At 36.9% G+C, this 21357-nt stretch overlaps 1 protein-coding gene across 2 annotated transcripts in view; it reads right to left on the reverse strand.

Annotated features, from left to right (window-relative positions):
- CUL3 (cullin 3) overlaps window positions 1–21357 on the reverse strand; it is a 116438-nt gene that overhangs the window by 62893 nt on the left and 32188 nt on the right. For both annotated transcript variants that reach the window (XM_023222377.1, XM_023222382.1), the window contains one exon: window positions 3009–3122. In XM_023222377.1, coding sequence (XP_023078145.1) covers window positions 3009–3122 — 114 coding nt within the window. The remainder of the gene's footprint in view (window positions 1–3008; window positions 3123–21357) is intronic.

A 21357-nucleotide genomic window follows, 5' to 3' on the forward strand; every position in this document is an offset into this window, starting at 1 on the left:
GCCCAGGCTGGAGTGCAGTGGCCGGATCTCAGCTCACTGCAAGCTCCGCCTCCCGGGTTTACGCCATTCTCCTGCCTCAGCCTCCCGAGTAGCTGGGACTACAGGCGCCCGCCACCTTGCCCGGCTAGTTTTTTGTATTTTTTAGTAGAGACGGGGTTTCACCGTGTTAGCCAGGATGGTCTCGATCTCCTGACCTCGTGATCCGCCCGTCTCGGCCTCCCAAAGTGCTGGGATTACAGGCTTGAGCCACCGCGCCCGGCTATTCTGAGGATTGAGTGAGTGGCTTGAATATGTTTAATGCTGGTTAAGATCCAATATGAAAGGCAGAACCCTAAAATACTTAAGGTTCATGACAAGATAGAAGGGGACTGACCCATAGCACAGGTTGAAACATGGCCTCTGACAGAAGAGGACACCACCCTCTACTAAAAGAGGGAAAAAGAAAAACATAAAAGGGGAGAAAATACAAGTAAAGTTCTAGATTTAGTGGCAAAACAGAAGCATAGTTCCTACCTGATGCTTTCTCTTTTCCTCTGAGAAGTAGAAGGCAGTTATCATTTACTACAAGGGAGAGAACCCAAGGCAGAGCTGGAGGTCTGAAGAGAAATAACTGCTGGAGCAAGCTGACTAACGAAAAAGAGTGAAACTGCTGGGCAGTGTGAAGGGTTGACCATAGGTCTTTGATGCGACAAACAGTGGCATCAATCTACCCTGTATGAATTTTCAGTTCATGCAGCACTGTGGTACAACCAAATGGGTTTGATGAAAAGATGAAGGGACAAGAAATAATACCAGTTAATCTCTAATGAGCATGTTACTATGGGCCAAGCCCTACAAGTGCTTTACATGAATAGTTTCGCTTAATCCTCATGGCTACTCTACCCCATATTATTTTCATTTTATAGACAAGGAACCTGAGGCATGAAATAATTAACTTCTTGACCATGTGTAGACACAGAATTCAAGATTTGAGATTTCACTGCAAAAAAAAAAAAAAGAAAAAAAAAGAGGAAGAAGAAAAAAGAAAAAAAGGGAGGCAGAGGACTAAAACAAAACAGACTTTAAAAATAACATCAGAGTATGCATGTGTATAAAATTTTAAAATACTTCTTTTGTCAACAGAATAAACCGTAAGATTACAAGTGGTTTTTTATCTTAATGTTAGACAGTTAGGATGCAATTTAAAGACTCACCATATCTAGAACTTCGAAAACAGCAACAAGTTAACTTATTTCAAATTTATATGCCAGATATTATGATACATGTTGTCTCATACCATCTCATTTAACTTCAAAATGATAACACAAGGTTAATTTATAACCGGATGAGAAAAATGATGCTCAGAAAAGCTAAATAATTTATTATACCTTTTATCAAATCCCTTAAGAGTGAAGTGACCTCTCCCTGACCCCTTTGCCACTAAGCCCTTACAAAACCAGGGGTAAAAGGCCTGACTGAAATCACAGGGCAGAACAAAAAACTTTACAGTTGTTTGTTCTCATTGGAAATTCTTTCCAAACATTGCTTTATTCTACCAAGTAAAAGAAACTAGGACAAGCTCTCATCACTACATTAAAATTAAAAAAAACTAGAAATAAAAATATAAAAAGGCAAAACCTTGGGAAAAAATAATTACATCCAATACACAAACATAAACCCTGAAGTAAAACAAGTCATTAACTTGCTAATTTTGGAGTGACACAATAATTAAACTTAATGAATCTAGAGTCATTCTATAATACCAAATTTTTTTAACTGATAATTTAATCTCTCTGAAAGTTATTAAACAGCTCAGATCAAAGTCAGTGTTTTCCAAGTGGTCTTGCTGAGCAGGATTTTTTTTTTCTTGACTGATAAAAATAAAATACAGCAACAGCCGGTGAAAATGGAATATACATGTGGAGAAGCTAATATCCTTAAACAAGACTAGCCGCAATAGTACACTGCAATAATTTACTATTAAGAGAAATAGATGGCAGCTATGAGAGTATGATTATCAGGAAAAATACTTGTATTAATATGATATCCTCTCTCACTGAAGATGTAAGAATTTAGGATTTGGGCTGGGTGCGATGGCTCACACCTGAATCCCAGCACTTTGGGAGGCTGAAGTGGGCAGATCACGAGATCAGGAGATCGAGACCATCCTGGCTAACATGGTGAAACCCTGTTTCTACTAAAAAATACAAAAAAAATTAGCTGGGCGTGGTGGTGGGTGCCTGTAGTCCCAGCTACTCGGGAGGCGGAGGCAGGAGAATGGTCTGAACCCGGCAGGCAGAGCTCGCAGTGAGCAGAGGTAGCGCCACTGCACCTCCAGCCTGGGTAACAGAGTGAGCTCTATCTCAAAAAAAAAAAAAAAAAAAAAAAAAGAATTTAGGATGTAAAAACTTGTAAGATAATATTTAGCTTTTGTTTCTCGTATTGTCATTTAACAACTCTTAAGAAGAGATGTTAATAAGGTTTTTTCCATATTTTTCATTGACAAGTGCTAAATACTAAGAAAAAAATTAAATCATTCCCTTTCAGTTTCACATTCTAAGCATTCACTATGTGAACAATTAAGATTTTTATTCACATGGGCTTAGGCTGGCCCTTACAAAGAAAGTGCTGTCTATTTAAAAACCAAAAACCACCTTCCACACTGAGACGTACTATAAGTTAGACAGAAAGTCATTGAGTTTTGAAATGTTTAATTTCCTTTTTTTCCTCTGTTGCCCAGGTGGGAGTGCAGTGGCACGATCTCACTTCACTGCAACCTCCACCTCCCCGGTTCAAGCAACTCTCCTGCCTCAGCCTCCCAAGTAGCCGGGATTACAGGTGCCCACCACCGCACCTAATTTTTGTATTTTTAGTAGAGACACGGTTTTGCCAGGCTGGCCAGGCTGGTCTCAATCTCCTGACCTTAAATGATCTGCCTACCTTGGCCTCCCAAAGTGCTGGGATTACAGGCCCAGCCTTCAAATGCTTAACTGCTTAAAGGAAGAAAACATTAAAAAAGCTCTACTTACCATGTACATCAGTATGTCTCTAATCATCACCATAGCTGTTTGATGATCATTCCAAGCTTGATTTAGCGTTTGAAGAAAGTTGTTATTCAATGAATTTAGTACATCTTCTCGCACCTAGTAACAGAAGAGTTCATTAGTTTGCACACACAGATCCACACACTCATATATATAGGCATGCACATATCTGTTTAATAAAATAATGAAGTGGAATCCTTAATTTTAAATCAAAGAAATGTTATAGGCTACTGGAAATATTTTAAGCTATAACTTACATACACAGATGAGTATCAAATGTATATGTATAGTATAGACTTCTCTTCTGATCTCCAGAACATAAATCAACTTCCTAGGTATTTCTCAACCCTCCAATGACTTAACATCATTGTCAGAGTAAAATCCTATATTTTTATAGCAAGTTATAAGGGCCTGTAAGACTGGCTCCATGCTACTGCTAAATTTCCTACTACACCTTCCCTTCCCCAACTTTGAATAATGGTTAAGAACACTGATTTTGGAGTCAATTACCTGGGCTCCAATCCCAGCTCCCTAACAAACTGGGTGACCTGGGATAAATTAATCTCTGTGCCTGTTTCCTTATATGTGAAATAGCACTCTTCTTGTAGGATTGTTGTAAGAATTGAATTAACACTAGTAATACACTTAAAACAGTGCTTAGTACTCAGTAAACACTCTATAATAAACTACTTAGCACACTTCAGCTACAATGGCCTCTTTACTAAATACAGCAACTGTGCTCTGCCATTCCTTCTGCCTCAATTCACATGGCTCGTCCCACTCACTTTATTTTGCTCAAATTTCGTCTCTGGAAAGGTCTTTCCCAACCAATTATTTCAAAGAACCCCTAGCTCTACTTCTTCACTATACAATTTGTTTCCTGTCATAGTATTCATCATTACCTACAATATTACAATTTATTTGTTTATTGTTTCTTCCACTAAACTGTAAATGTCTCCATGGTGGCAGGATTTCTGTCTTTTCCATGTGTATATCCCACACCTAGAATAGTGCTTGGTATATGTAATACCATTTATTTCATATCTCTGCCCTCCAATGCCATGATTCACCTCCAACGTAAGCTCTTTCAGGATATCTGCTTTTGCACATAAAAGTTCCTTTGAGTCTGAAATGTCTTTCTAATCCAACCCTGATAAAGACTACTCAAGACTTCAAGAACTCCTTTCCACAGTCCACAAGCTTAGTACCATCCTGATAAAATGTTATTGACCACTACTCCTTCCTGTTATGCTAGCTGCACAGAAGAAAGACCATTTCACTCAGAAACAGAATCCAGACTCTGGTTCTCGTTTTATCACAAAGTCATCGTGTGTTTGTCTCTAAGTTCCTGAAACACTTTGGGACTATACTGCCAACTTCTACAGTTATTCAAATCCAACCAACCTTCCATAAACCAGCTCAAAAAACTCTCAATAACTCTAGCCTAAACAAAACTATTTTATCTCCAAATATCCTTTCCCATAGAGAATTTTTAATAGTGGTTACACTTTTTCAGATTAGGAAAAAGCTGAAGTTATGGTGCTTTCTGAGAAACATCAACTACTTAATGTATGTTGAGATATAAAGACACCTCTGAAACAATTATAAATACACAAAAATAAAACACCATTCTGTTATCAGATCTAATATGAACAAGTGGCTACAAGTGCCAAACAAAATACACACAACACACTGTGGAAGAATAAGTTCAAACTAAGAAAACAGAATCTTTTCCTACATATTGAGGAAAATGAGGTTATTAGATTTAATGATGAGACAATACATCTAGTCTACTAAATGTACAGTATAAAAATCACTAGGCCTATACCACATAATTTAGAATTGTATCATATATTTAATCTTTTGTTCACAAGACTAAGCTCCATGACTTCAAGTTACATCATCCAGAAATTATTCCGAAAATTTTAACTATATCGTTAGTTAATAGAAATACTTATACAAAATGAATAATGTATCACTTGTTTCAACTCATTAAATCTAGCACTTGTCAGATGCAAATCTCCCCCACAAAAACCCAGCAAGTTGAAAACGTGCTTATTTTCAAAATTTTACACCAAGCTTTGTATTCCTTTACCGAAGAGTAGCAATTAAATTAAAATCATGACAATGCAAGAGCAATCTATACTACATACAAAAAAAAAGTATTTGAAACATCAGATTATCAAGTCCATTAATTATTCTTAAAGGACTTATATGAACTTCTACATACTGCTACATTATAAAATTAACTTAAATGTTAACTACATTAAAATCACCCTGAATTTGGAACACATAAATGTGCCTGCATATTTGTTGAATGAATGAAAAACTGTCCAATTAAATAAAAAGTTAACGTTATAAAATAAGGCATGTTCTTTAAAATCACTGATTTGTACATTTTATGATAAAATATATCGAGTATTTACATATTTCTCATTTATATTTATACCTGCCTTTCAGCAAAATAAAATGTGATCTACTAGTACACTGTGTCATAAATAACTGCCTTATTTGCATCATACCTCAAAAAATTATCCTGACCAATAACAGTGAATTTTACTAGCAGAAAATAGCTGCAATTAAGAGCTAATTTTATGTTTATTTTTCAATTATGCACACACACAAACTCATGACTAAAAGAAATAAAATGAATGCCTTAGATATACTACTGCCAAGGTCTTCTTATTCAGACTATACTATGAACAAAAAATTTTTCCTCTAACATTTCTGTGGAAAATTAGTTGAAAGTGAACAGATATTTATTCAAACATACACAATAAAATGGTAGGAATGAGATGAAGATTATGAAGATTAAAATAAGCTTTTAAAAAGACGGTTAAGTTGGCACATAAACTACACAGTAAGTGAAAAAAAGATCTTTATTTTACAAATTATTAACATCTTATAAAAGATTGAAAAAGCAAGCAAGCAAGCATGGGAAATATGATGGAAATACCCCTCCCAGGGTAACATTGTTAATCTCATGGCCTAACACAATTACCTACTTTCTGCACCAGCAAGGCAAATGGGAGGGAACCCTGCTATACAGGTGGTACCAGAACCAAAAGAGCCTATGGATTAAGTATGAACAGATAATTAAAGAAAACCTATAATGAAGTTACACAGATGAAGAGTTGAAATTTGAAGCGAGAGACATGGAAGAAGAAGTAGCAACACTAGAGAAATTGAGAGCAGGATGGGACCAGCTGTGACAAAAAAGATGAAATGAAGTATGAGTGATGGAGAACTGATGGCTGTGCCTGGCACTAGCTTTGCAAAGGAAGAAAGAGAAAGCTCAAAACAGTGGATCACAAATCAGGCAGAGAATTAGAGTCACCCAAGAGCTTTTACAAACAGATTAAAATATGATGCAGTAGTGCATCTGTGGGCTCATTTACTCACGAGGCTGAGGGGGTAGGATTGTTTGATCCCAGGAGTTTGAGGCAAGCCTGGGCAACACAGCAAGACCCTACCTCTAAAAATAAGTAAGACTTCAGAGAAGAGAATGAGAAAACAAGCCACAGACTGGGAGAAAGTATTTGCAAAAGACAAATCTAATAAAGAACTATTATCCAAAATATATAAAGAATTCTTAAAACTTAGAAAGTAACTCAATTTTTAAAACCAAAGAAGATATACAGATGGCAAGTAAGCATTTGAGAAGATCATATGTCGCTAGGATACTGCAAATTAAGACATCAATCTGATACCATTACATACCTTTGAGAATGGCCAAAACACTGGCAACACCAAATGCTAGCAAGGACGTACAGCAGCAGAATATCTCATGCACTGCCAGTAGGAATGCAAAATGGTAGAGTCACTGTGGAAGGCAGTTTGGCAGTTTCTAACAAAACTAGACATACTCTTACCATATAATCTGGCAATCACACTCCTGAGTATTTGCTTAAATGAGGTGAAAACTTATGTCCACACAAAAACCCACACACAAGTGTTTAAAGCAACTTTATTCATAATTGCCAAAACTTGGAAGAAACCAAGACGTTCCTCTGCAGATGAATGGATTAATAAATTTTACTGTATTTAGAAAATGGAATGGTACTCAGCACTAAAAAGAAATGAGCTATTAAGCCATGAAGAGACATGGAGGTAACTTAAGTGCTATTACAAAGTTAAAGCAGCTAACCGGAAAAGGGTGTATACTGTATGATCCAACTATATGACATGCTGGAAAAGGCAAAACTAAGGAGACAGCAAAAAAAATAGGTATATAAGTAGGCAGAGCACAGGATTCGCAGGGCAGTGAAACTATTCTGTATAATACTATACTAGTGAATGTATGTCCAATCGCATAGACTGAGTTCATTACAAAAGTGAGCCCTCATCTAAACTATGGACTTTATGGAGTGATGATGACCTGTCAACGTAGGTTCATCAACTGTAATAAATGTGGGATGTGCACAATGGGGGGAGGCTGTGCATATGTTGGGGTAGGGGTGTATATGGGAAATCTTAGTATCTTCCGTCCATCACTTTTGTTTTTTTTTTTTTTTTAGACAGAGTCTCGCTCTGTTGCCCAGGCTGGAGTCCAGTGGCGCAATCTCGGCTCACTGCATCCTCTGCTTCCCAGGTTCAAGCCATTCTCCTGGCTCAGCCTCACTAGTAGATGGGATTACAGATGTGCGCCACCACACCTGGTTAATTTTTGTATTTTTAGCAGAGACACAGTTTCACCTTGTTAGCCAGGCTGGTCCTGAACTCCTGACCTCAAGTGATCCACCCGCCTCGGTCTCCCAAGGTGCTAGGATTACACTGTGTCCAGTTTCTCCACTCAATTTTGGTGTAAATCTAAAATTGCTCAAAAAACCAAAGTTTATATTTTTTATAAAAATAAACTTTATATTTTTTTTTAAAAAAAGGGAGAGGAAGGAGGAAGAAGAAAGAAAAAAGAAAGAAAGAAGAAAGAAAAAGAAACACTTGGGGGGGGCCACCCAAGATCAAAAGACAACCCTAATTTTAAAGTATCTACCCAGGTGATTCTGATACACCATCCAGGACTAGGAAACCACTGGCTCCCACACTAGCCATTTCTGTTTCTTCCCTTTGCAGAACTTCTTCAACATGAACATGTTTTTATATTGTTGTAATAATAGCACTTATGCAATTCTGAGTCCTGCTTTTTTCTTCTAAAAAACAAACAAAAAAACACCCACAGGATCCATGTGCAGAATGTGCAGGTTTGTTACACAGGTTTATGTGTGCCATGGTGGTTTGCTGCACCTATTGACTCATCCTCTAAGTTCCCTCCCCTCACCTCCCAGCCCCCAACAGGCCCTGGTATGTGTTGTTGTCATCTCTGTGTCCACGTGTTCTCAATGTTCAACTCCCACTTGTGAGTGAGAAGAGTCCTGAGTTTTTAGTGCCACTGATTAACATTTAATATTAACTTTTGGTTTAGGAGAAAATACCTAGCTGTATCATATCATTTCCAATGCACCATAGTAGTCCAAAGAAAAAGGTTGTATTACAATAAAATGTAAGAAGATGATGTCATCTGATAATTTTAAGCAAATGATACCAAAAGCATAATTTATAAAAGAAAAATGCTAAACTGGACTCTACTGAAACTAAAAACTTTTGTTCTGCAGACACAGTAACAAAGAGAAGCTACACACTAGGAGAAAAACCAAATGACTTGTATCCAGAACATATTAAAAAAAAAAAAAAAAAAAAAACTCTTACAACTTAGCAATGACAGCAAATAAATTAAAAAAGGGCAAAAGACTTGAACACACACTTCACAAAAGAGGATATACAGATGGCAATTTTGTTCATGAATAGATGTTCAACCACGTTAAGTCATTAGGGAAAAGCTAATTAAAACCATGAGATACCACCACACACACCCATCAGAATGGCTAAAATAAAATATGCTGACAGTATCGAGTGCCGACGAAGATTTGCAACAACTAGAACTACCATACACAAAATGGTACAGCCTTACCAGAAAACAGTTGGCAGGTCTTAGGAAGTTAAATAACATCACATGACCCACCAACCCTACTTCTATATATTTACTAGAGAAATGAAAACTTACATTCACACAAAAATCACACACAAATGTTCATACGAGCTCTACTTGCAATCACAAACGTCTTTCAACAAGTTTATAGGTAAATGAATAAGCAAACTGTGGTACATTCATACAACAGAATATCAGCCATAAAGGGGAACAAATTATTGATACAATAGTTTGAATCAATCTCAAAATAATTATGCTGAATGAAAGAAACCAGTCGCAAAAGATTTCAAACTATAATTCCAATTATATGACACTCTTGAAAAAAAAAAATCAAAAACTATAGCGTTAGACAGCAGATCAGTGGTTGTCAGGAACTAGGGATTAAGAGAACTATAAGGGGTAACAGGGAGTTTACTGGGGTCAATCGACTGTTCTGTATCAACTGTGACAGTGGTTACATGAATCTATATGTGTGCTGAAATTCACAGAGATGAAAATAAAGGCCAATTTTATTATATACTAATTTTTAAAAATTTGAAGTAATTATTATTTGAAAATTGGGTCCTGTTTTATGATTTTATCATAAACATAAGCTATGATGCCACAAGCTTTATTCATAAAAGCAATTTAAATTCCAAACAATGAAAGAATTGTTAAACAATTTGCGTGTATCAACCTTATGAATCACTCTGCAACAATTCAAATTTGCCTATTCTTTGTTTCTGTGGATATAGCTTTTCTTGCATTTTTAAAAATTAAATCCTTAGCAAAGATTAAAGTGGAATTACTGTCAAAAGGAAACTTTTTCTTTTTTTAAGAAATAGGGTGTCACTCTTTCACCCAGACTGGAGTACAGTGACACAATTATAGCTCACTGCAGCCTCAAGCTCCTGGGCACAAGTTATGCTCCCACCTCAGCCTCCCAAGTTGCTAGGACTTCAGCAGCACACACCAGCACTTCTGGGGCGCGCGCGTGCGTGCATGTGTGCGTGCTTGCGTGCGTGTATGTAGGTGAGGGGTCTGTTGTGCTCAAGCTGGTCTCGAAGTCCCGGCCTCAAAATGATCCTTCCATGTTGGCCTCCCAAAGTGTTGGGATTATACACATGAGTCACCGTGTCTGGCCTATTTTCAACTGTATAATAAAACCTGCTTAATGATAAATTAATGTCCAAGCTGCAATATACACATCCTCAAGTCAGTCAAATTACTGGTAAAGAGAAACAAAAGGAGTTGGAAAGGAAGACGACAGGAGAGAACAGCAGGCATTGGCATGACCAGGAGCTACAGGCTCCCAAACTTTGCCCTTGAGTTTTCATTCTCAAGGATCTCCGTGGATTGACAAGGAAGCTGATACTGGGCCAGCAGCTCTTGGGCTAGCTGAAGAGCTAAAGGACATAATGTGCAGAGTACTCCCATACCCCACAACGCACATAATTGTTTTTAATCATTAATTAAAATTTTTCACACTCTAAATTTCAATGCCTGGGGCAAAATCCAGCCAGCCAATCCTAATTAAACGTCTAGGTAAAACAAAGAAATCATCAGCTAAAACAAATTAAGAACTTTAATTCTAAAGTTCACTGAAACTAAAACAGAGTCACATAATCAATGATGATATGGAATATTGAAAATTGAGGACTTGGTAAACAAGTCTCCAAGTTCAGGACAACATTAGGTCCAAATATAGACAAATTCCCAAAGTACAGAAATTTATACTTGGCATTACTGTCCATCGAAAAAATACTTATCATGTATTAAAAACATAAAATGGGACATAATAACGTGGAGCACATCCTAATTATACCAGGACATTAAAAAGTATCACAGAAGTACAATAACTCAAAGGTATATCATTCTATAAATCTATAGTATTTTAACATTCACCCAGAAGCTAAGATAATCAAAATCATCTAAGGTTGAGTATCACTTATCCAAAATGCTTGGAGGACACTCGTGTTTCAGATTTTTGACTTTTTCAGATTTTCGGTTTTTTCAGATTTTTGAATATAATACTTACCAGGTGAGCATCCTTAATCCAAAAATTCAAAATCTGAGATGCTCCAATGAGCATTTCCTTAAAGCATCATCTCAGCACTCAAAAAGTTTCAGATTTTGGCCAGGTGTGGTGGCTCAATGCCTGTAATCCCAGCACTCTGGGAGGCTGAGGTGGGCAGATGACTTGAGCTCAGGAATTTGAGACCAGCCTGGACAACATGGCGAAACCTTGTCTCCACCAAAAATACAAACAATTAGCTGGGCGTGATGGTGCGTGCCTGTAGTCCCAGCTACTCAGCAGGCTGAGGTGGGAGGATCACTAAAGCCCAGGAGGTGGAAGCTGCAGTGAGCCAAGATCATGCCACTACACTCCAGCTACAGTGACAGAGTGAGATCCTCCCATCTCAAAAACAAAACAAAACAAAAAAAAGTTTCAGATTTTGGATTTTTGGATTAGGGATACTCAACCTCTCTGCAGACAACTGCCCAGGAAGTCACTAACTAAGGACTCTGACCAAGTCACCTAACCTATCTAGTCTGTAGCACCTCTTTACCTGTGATGTGACTATGGTTGATTAGATCAATGACATCATGTTCCACTGAAATGCCTTACTTAGTACCAGTGCCGAAAAGACTTCATTTCCCCTGATTAAATATGATTTATAATAGTTTTGTATGATTTTTAAAATTAGGGCTTCTATTTTCAAATAATTGACAGCCACTGGATGCCTGCTATCTTTCTGGCTCTAAACTCCAAAAGATGTTGCCTGTTTCATCTGTTAAAGACAGCGCAATACAAAAACATGCAACATTTACTATGACCTACAAAAACAGCACTTAATGCCATAATTTCTTCAATCACTTTATTAACGATGGATAAGTTGCTTTTAGTTTATCATTATAAATAATGTTACAAAAACATACTTACACATATAAAAAAAGTTAAAAAAAATAAAAATAGCATTTAAATTTCCACTTAAAACATACTTTTTTCAGTCCTGCATTAATCACATGTGGTCTGGGGGTTTGTCACTTTATAAATTTTGCCAGTTATATAAATTTTATTCTCCCAAGAAATGCCATTAAATAATGCTTGAAGATTTCAAAATTTTTCTACCTTATCACACCACAGCGATATGACGCAAACCTATCAATGAAAGTGGCTTACTACAGAAAGTGAATCACAATGGGAGTCAAGTCATAAGATACAGAGGACAGCTGATACAACTGTTTGGAAAAAAAGCTTCATGGCTCTTTCCCTCACCCTGAGAATTCCTGATCTAAAAGGTTAAAAAGAAACATTGCAATGTTTTGCTATTTTTACAGAAGTCATATATAATAAATAGGGGCAGGTCAGGAACAGGGACGCTTGCTTTCTTTTCATCTAAAGGACAGAAATTTCTGAATAACTGGAAGGAACTCTTTTATCTCGTACTTTGAGGAATTCTTAATGCAGCCAAACTCCAATTATTTGTACAATTAATACAAATTTGATTAACAGATGTTACTCTCAGAATACATAAGCAATCTTAAGGTTTCTGTATCTCAAACAAGCTTCTACTAAGGCCAAGAAAATTAATTTAAAGTTTTGTAGATATTTTAAACTTTCCAAGAATTAACTAATGATGAGATTCCTGAATGACATAAAATTCACTGTCCTTTTCATACAGTAGACTATGTTATTCTCATTATTTCTAATTAACTTTAAGAATTAAGATGGCAATAGTGATCAGAGAAATCATACCAGTATCCTTAAAAAAAACAGTAAGATAGCCACTGTAGGGAAAACATTTTCTCCACTGCTACCAGAAGATTCTTCATTAAGTAACTTTCTAATATACACAGTAATGTAACTTACAGCATTTCACAAAAAACACACTATTCTCAATTTCAAAATTCAAATTCATTCTTAGTGGAAATATTCCCCATTCTTACTCTTTGCTTCAAGTGTCCAAAATGAAGCTCTTAAAGAAATGAGGTCCTATTATCAGACATCAACCACCCATTCAAAAGTATACAAAATATTTCCCCAGACTGACAATTCATGTATCTATGTTTGCTTCCAGCAGGCAAAGCAGGGTGCTAGGCACTATGAGGAATACAAGACACTTTCAGCCACTTTACAATCTCTGAGGGAGAGGGGAGAAGGGGGAGCCTAATATTAGCATTCAAATGACCTCAATACAAAGTAGAATACAATAAATAGCACTACAAAAAAGTTACAAAGTTTAAAGAAGGAACACAGAACAGGTGTTAGGACAATAAACTTTCACAATTTCATACATAAAGATAATTTGCTACATGTTGAAGCAAATACTATTTTTAAAATCACATGAAATTTGACATTTTTTAAAGGCATTCTTAGTTCAAATATGCTTTTAAAGTGTTCTTAAAATAGTATGACTTAGAAAAATCATGAGTTCTCCATCAGTACAAAATACTACTATGAAAAATGATAGCATTTTACTTACTGGTTGGAAAGGAATGCAGATAGAAAAATGACAGTACACCACAGAAAAACACCACTATGACTTATTATTTGTGAAGTATCCTATTCCCAATGGTTAAGATATACATTAAAAGTGATTATTATAGCATTAGTATCATGGTTAAACTTAGTAACAGGCACACTGACAGAATTAATCAGGAAAACATACACAAAGCATGACAACACAGCAACTAGTCTTTTGTTCTCTTGAGTATGATAGAAAAAAGGACCACGGTTTCTCAAGATTACATCATCTGGTTCTAAGCCGACTGACAGACTTCAGTCTCAAAAAAACAGAGGCATATAGCCCAATAATCACCTGTCCTTCTAAATGGTGGTTAGATTTAGTAATTAACTTGAGTAGGGAGAGGTATTACCCAACAGAGAGAGAGAAAAAAAAATAGATCTCAGCTATTTTTGGCTACGAACCATGGTGGTTTCCATTTTGACTGCTGGTAGTATTCTCAAAGATTCATTTCAACAGACAACTGAGTGCCAACCACATGCAAAGAGCAGGAGACACAAAGATAAATGAACAGGTCCAAGTTCATATATTCACTTACTTAGTAACAGTAGAAGAATATCACTAAAAAATACAACAGAAACAGGATGGGGGGGGGTACTTGCCCTCAAAGTACTTACAGTCTACCTAACAACTTAAGCAGAATAGCTGATACTTAACATGGGCAAACTTGTCAAAACAACACTTTTAAGCCTCACTCTCCCCCAGCATCATTTCTCTTCCATCCCTTTCAAAGTAGAAGCCATTGAATTTCCAAAGTCCTTCATATACCACGGTTGCTGTTTTTCTGACTCTCTAATAATCCCTTTTCCATACGCTATCCCCAACAGTCTCTGTCTCTTTTGGGATTACACTATTTATATTTAGGTCACTATCCCCGTATCATACCCATTAACAGTTTTTACACCTGGCTCACAGTCTCTTCTCACTCCTGTCACCACCATCCCAAAAAACATAATGGGTTGAGTACCTTCCAACAACTTTTAAGTTAAACATCAAGACAAGACAGCATGAGAACTAAAGATGAGCAAGCAGCAACAAGGCACTGAAAATGGCACTCATCCTAAATACCTGACTACATCTTCTCCACTGCAGTCAGCCTTTCTAAGGATTATAAAGCAATGGCTCCCAGCATCAACAGAATAAAATTCAAATCCCCTACAATGGTTTTCCAAATCTAGACCAACCCACTTTACTATCCTCATTTCCTACAAAAACATTCAAAGATGCTTTTGTTCATCTTTACTAAGAACAGCATGTTCACCTTCCATCTACACCGATCTATCTCACTATGCTCATACCTACCTGCCATTTTTCTCATTCAACTTTCTCTCCTTGTTATCGACTGGGATAATATTTTGGCTTTGTTCACATGATGAATCTTGAGTAATGCTTTAAGTATAATCGAAAGTGACCGCCTCTTTCTACCTTGCCCTGAATTCCTCAGGCAAAATAATCCCCCCCCTCAAATCTGATTACCTCACTAAAATTATGGGATTCTTGCTGGCAAGAATCATGTCTTATTTATTTTTGGGTGGCTGAAACATAGGAGAAACTCAATCTCTGTGGGCCTCTGAAATCAATCTGTCTTTGCTAAGGAAAATCTTATTCCCAAGTGTTTCTATCAATATCCTTAACTCACTGCAGTCATTACATATTGTATGTAAATGCCATTAAAAACATTAATTTTAATGTTTTCCATTAAATTAATATTTGCCTAGAAAGGGAAAAGCACTCCAAAAGCTTTATTATAAAAGTAAATCTATTTAAGAAATTGACATACAGAAAAGTTCACAGTTTACCTTAAAGTTACCAACTTCATTTCCACATAAATAACTTACTTACAAATATAAAACTTAAAACTGGTTCTTCTTCACCCTCTAGAAATAGGGAGAAAAATATATTGAAAAAGTAGTTTGCACAGAGACAGCATTTTCAGCAAATAAAACCCTAGGTACAGAAGATAAATGGTGAGGTATTATTTGTTCTACGAAAAGACATTGCAGTTTACAAAGAAATTCAAAAAAGAAAGTCACTTAAAACTTGAAACTATGTCCCCTTTAAGGTTGCAATTTCCCTACCAGTAAAACAGAAGTGCTTAGAACAGATTAAGACTACAAGGCATAGATCCAAGTATGTAAGTCTAAAACATAACTTCCACAAAGGCAGGAATCTTTGCTTGATATAGTACAAATGCTTGCACCAGTGCCTTGCTCAACAGGCAGTTTTCTGAATAAATGAAAAGTGAGCAGGATGAAGCTCCTCTTATTCTGGCTTCCTCCCATTCGATGGAAGTAAGATACTATTTGAAGAATAGGACATACAGATAGAAAAACTTTGAAAATCACTAGAATAAATGTTCTTTCCAATAATAACTAAAAAGACAAGTTAATTTTAAATGTTAACTTTTTTTTGTTCAGCTATTTTTCTAAGAAACCAACTTTCAAAGTTCAATAATTTTTATAGGTTCATTTATGAGGTTACCATGTTATCTGATTACTACTATGGAGTATTAAAAATGAAGAAATTAAGCATAAGGTAAATCTAAGAAAACTGTTAAGCATTACAAAATTGAGATAATAAAGCTCTTCCCATATTAAAACTAAAGTTTCTCCCCTGACTTCAAGAAAATTAAAAATTGAGGCCAGGCACAATGGCTCATGCCTGTAGTCCCAACACTTTGGGAGGCAGATGGATCACTTGAGCCCAGGAGTTCAAGACCAGCCTGGGTAATATGGTGGAAACCCTGTTTCTACAAAAAAAAAAAAAAAAAATTTAGCCAGACATGGTGTCACGCGCCGATAGTCCAGCTATGTAGGAGGCTGAGGTGAGAGAATCACTACAGCCTGGGAGGCAGAGAATTAGTGAACTGAGATTGCGCCAATGTACTCCAGCCTGGGAAACACAAAGGCCTTGTCTCCAAAAAACAAAAACAACAACAAAAAAGCTGGACACCGTGGCTCACGCCTGTAATCCCAACACATTGTGAGGCCAAGGCGGGTTGATCACTGATGCTAGGAGTTCAAAACCAGTATGGACAACTTGGCAAAACACTGTATTTACTAAAAATACAAAAATTAGCCAAGCATTGTGGCACACGCCTGTAATCCCAGTTACTTAGAAGGCTGAGGCAGGAGATTTGCTTGAACCTACGCGGTTGATTGCAGTGAGACAAGATGGCGCCACTGCACTCCAGCCTGGGCGACAGTAAGACCTTGTCTCAGGGGAAAAAAAAGAAAAGAAAAAAAATTGAGTATGTTTTTATTTCAAACACATGGCAGAGGAATAAACAGCCTTAGAGACTATTATCTTCCTAAGTCTTAATAACCTAAGCTTATCAAGACACATAATCATAATTTTTAAAGTTCTTTGGGCTAAAACAACCAACCCCAAACTCATTTTATAGATTAATACTTTAAATTCCAGAAAGGTTTAGTAATTTGCTCAAGATTATTAGTGAGAGAATTAGTCCCAATGCTCAGTTCTATTTTCTACCTAGTACTTTTCCCACTGCAGCTGCATCTAGGTTACTTCTTACTATTAAAGTGCTCAACAGGAGTTAGAAGAAAAGGCAAGTCCTTTGTTACTCCACAACAAGCTTAAAGACTGTCAAGTTTGAATCCCAAATAGGAACCTTATGAAAGGAGAATGAAAGAAGACAGCTCCACCCTTAACGTGCCCACAAGTAGCAAAACTAATTATTACTATTCCTAAATTTAAAAACGTGCTTTAGTATCTGAAATACATACATATACACATGTAAGTGCACGCGCGCATACACACACACATACACACGCAAAAAGGCTGTGAAAAACTGTAACTCTGCTAAATACCTGTCAAATATTATCATCTTATAACGTAAGGTTAGAGCTAAGTCTTAAGTACCACTAACTGGCAACTTTTCAGTCTCCACTGCAATCCTCAATGTATCTGAACACTAAGTGTTTAAATTAATCAGGGTGCAATCCTGGGCCCTCTTTTCTCTTGTCTCTGTGACTTCATTTACTTCCAGGGCTTTAAATACAGGTTGGGTACCCCTCACCCTAAATGCATGGGGACCCGAAGTGTTTCAGTTTTCAGATTTGAGTGTCTGCATATACATAATGAGAGATCTTGGGGATGGAATCCAAGTGTAAACATGAAATTTGCTTGTTTCATATACACCTTACACACATAGCCTGAGGATTTTATACGTATCTTAAAACTAACCTGTTCAAAACAGAGCTCCTTTGTCTGCCCCAAATCTGTATCAGAAAATTAAATCACCTAGCCAGTTAGCCAAGAGCCAAAAACCTAAAACTGATCTTAGATTTGTCACTGATTCTTATTCCCTACAATCAATCTGCTAGCAGGTAACTTTCATTCTATATCCAAAATATATCTTATATTTTAAAATTTTCTCAATCATTAACTGTCACTACACTAGTGTAAATCATCGCTGTTATTCACCTGAATTACTGGATTACTCCCCTTATTTCAACTCTTAAGCCCTCTAACTTATTGATCTTGCTTAAAATCCTTAAATGGCTTCCTAATGTACATATAATTAATTACAAAGCCTTCTGCCATGGCTTCAAGGCCTGGCATGATCTGGCTTCTGCTTCTCTCTGCAATCCCATCTTGTCCCATTCCTCTCCATTACAAACTCTTCGCTCCCCACTTATGACAGGATTTTATTCAATAACTTTAGGAAGTAGCAAAGAATAGCCTCCCGCTTTCTTTTTTTTTTTTTAATTCACTCTGTTGCCCAGGCTGCAGTGCAGTAGTTCAGTAACAGCTCACTGCAGCCTCAAACTCCCGAGCAACTGTGACTAAAGGTGTGTGCCATCAAGGCCGGCTAATTTTTCTTTTTCTGAGACAGTATCTTGCTCTGTCGCCCAGGCTGCAGTGCAGTTGTGTGATCACGGCTCACTGCAAGCTCTGCCTCCTGGGTTGACACCATTCTCCCTGCCTCAGCCTCCTGAGTAGCTGGGACTACAGGTGCCCGGCTAATTTTTTGTATTTTTAGGAGAGATGGGGTTTCACCGTGTCAGCCAGGATGGTCTCGATCTCCTGACCTCGTGATCCGCCCACTTCAGCCTCCCAAAGTGCCGCGATTACAAGCATGAGCCACGATGCCCAGCCATTTTTTTTTTTTTTTTTTTTTTTTGAGACAAGGTCTCATTATGTTGCCTGGGCTGGTCTCAAAACTGCTGGCCTCAGGTGCTCCTCCCACATCAGCCTCCAAAGTGCTAGGATTATAGGTGTTAGCCATTGCACTCAGCCTGCTGCCTTTTTAAAGTTTTATTGGAATACTGCCATGCTCATTCATTTACATTTGGTCTGTTGCTGCTTTTGTGCTACAAAAACAGACTCTGAGGAGCTGTGCCTGAGAATGTATGGCTCAGAAAAACAAAAATACTATCTGGTCCTTTACAGAAAAAAGTATTGTGTAGCCATTTACTTTGCCTAGAATACTCTTCAACCCACTTTTCTTGTGAGCTCTCTCTTTCTTGCAATCCCAGCTTAAACACTACCACTTCCTCAAACAGCCCTTTCTTAACCTATGTAGTTGTCATTATCATTTTTTCCTCTATCACTGTATCCCGTTTTCTTGATTATATAACTAAGTACTTGTTTACCTGTTTACTATCTGTTTCATAAGTGCAGGAACCAGATGTGTTCTATTTACCAATACCTTCCTCACACCTAGCACAGAGCCTGGCAAACAGTTTTGAATGCTGAATTCTGGGATAGGAAAAGTCTTACAGGATACCTTTGACACTTTGACAAAATGATATATATTCTAAACGTCTTTAAATCTGAAAAGCAGAACTTTTTTCCTCCATTACTAAGCTTTTTTACTTTAGAAAAAAAGTTAAAAAACAAATTCCTGTGTAAGTTGAAATGTTTTCATTTTCTAAATCAAGATTTTTTTTATGGTGAGGTATAAAGGCCACATTACACCCTAAATTTTGCCTTGTGGTCTTGAGAAATGAACTAAATTCCTTTGGATGTCAGTTTCCTCAAAGGAAACATTCTTCCAGAGACAAGAAAAATAATATCCTACCAGAAGTGTTTTTATTAGAGAAACAATATTTATATTTTCTATGCCTCCTTCAATTTTGTGAACTTATTTTGAAAGCCAACAATCAGCTACTTTCATCCCAAAGAGATGTACTCTCTGAAGCCTCCCGTCATCTGCTGTCTGGGAGTTTGTGTTGTGCTACTTTACCAAAATGTTTGACTATGTTCACTATCTTCACCTTGAAATCAAAGTACCAACAAATTATTTAACAAACCAGCCCTCAGTTCATGTAAAAATTGTATTTCCTTGGAATTCTTCAACGTGAAAAGATGGGTCTTGGCTATGTACACCATAGCACTAAAAGCACTCTGCTTTAAAATAAATAAATATATGGTTTGTCAGGCAGTTCAGCTAACCGCCAAAAGCACTGTGAATTAAAAACTGATGAGCAGACCAAACAGTAATGCTTTCAGAGCAACAAAAAAGATATATTCTGTGAGATTCAAGATAGGTATTAACACAGAACCCTGAAACAATATCTCACCTTCTAGTCAAAACATGCAATGCAGAGATAGGCAATACTGATTTTCATGCAAACTACGCTTTTGCATACTGTACCAGTAACATCCCTAAGTCCCATTTAGTAGAACAAACTGAGACTTACTACCTTAGGAGACAAACATGTCAGATGGTCCTACCTATCAGTTAATAGTTCTCTTTCGGTAGTGTCCCATTCAATACAGTAGTACTGCGTTTATATGATTATTAAAACTGTCTCATAAAATAGGAGTAAACATGAAAACAAAAGCACAGAAACTAGCAGAGGCTTCAAAATCTAATTCACTTTAAATAATCAATGAACAGACATGCTGAAACTGGTACATTTCCTAGTCAAAAACTGTCTAGTCAAATGAGTGTAAAAGAAAAGAAAAAATAAAAGAACATTTTCAGATGCTGGCAATGATCATTAATGACTATGTATAAGGAAAGTAAATTTAAGAATTTAGCATATACTAAACATATACATATTTTAAAATTTATTTAGTACAATCAACTTGAATGTCATTTTGGGTAATATATTATAAAAATTGCCTATGTTCTGAAATGATAATTGTTATGGACTGAGTATTTGTGTTCTCCAAATTCATATTAAGAAGCCCTAATCCCAAATGTGATAGTATTTAGCGGTGGGGCCTTTTGGAGGCAATTAAATCTTGAGAATGGTACCCTCATTAAGAGGATGGTACCATTATAAGATACATGAGAGACATGACCTCTCCTCCTCCCTGCCTTGTGAAGACACAGCAAGGAGGTGGTTGTCTACAGACCAGGAAGGGGATTCTCACCAGAAAAATGAACCTGCAAGCACCTTAATCTCGACAAGTGAGAACCTGCCAGAATGGTGAGAAATATTGGTTTAAGGCACCCAGTTTATGGTATTTGTTACAGTAGCTTAAGATGATGAAGACAACGGTTAACCTTAATATGGGACCACTTTAAGCAACTTATAATACACTAAAACTCAGAGTTCTCATGGAGTGACTGCTAACATAACTTCAATATCCTACTGGACCGTATCTTCAACATCCAACTGACCATATTTGAGCCCAAAACTCGGTCACCTTAACACTGATCTCACACTCTGGCCTTCTCTGTTCTCCTCACTTTCTGGATGAGCCACTTCTCAACCCTAACACACAACTACTGATGTTTTTGTCTGCATCTGTGCCCAAGCTTTAAAAAAACTGACACTGCACACAGGCCAACTCCTACTAAGCTATCTTTTTCTTCACTTGTCAATTCCTTAGTATATCCCTCACAAAGGCTACTCCAAGTCTC

The sequence above is a fragment of the Piliocolobus tephrosceles genome, chromosome 11 (genome assembly GCF_002776525.5).
Source record: "Piliocolobus tephrosceles isolate RC106 chromosome 11, ASM277652v3, whole genome shotgun sequence".
Lineage (NCBI taxonomy): Eukaryota > Metazoa > Chordata > Mammalia > Primates > Cercopithecidae > Piliocolobus > Piliocolobus tephrosceles.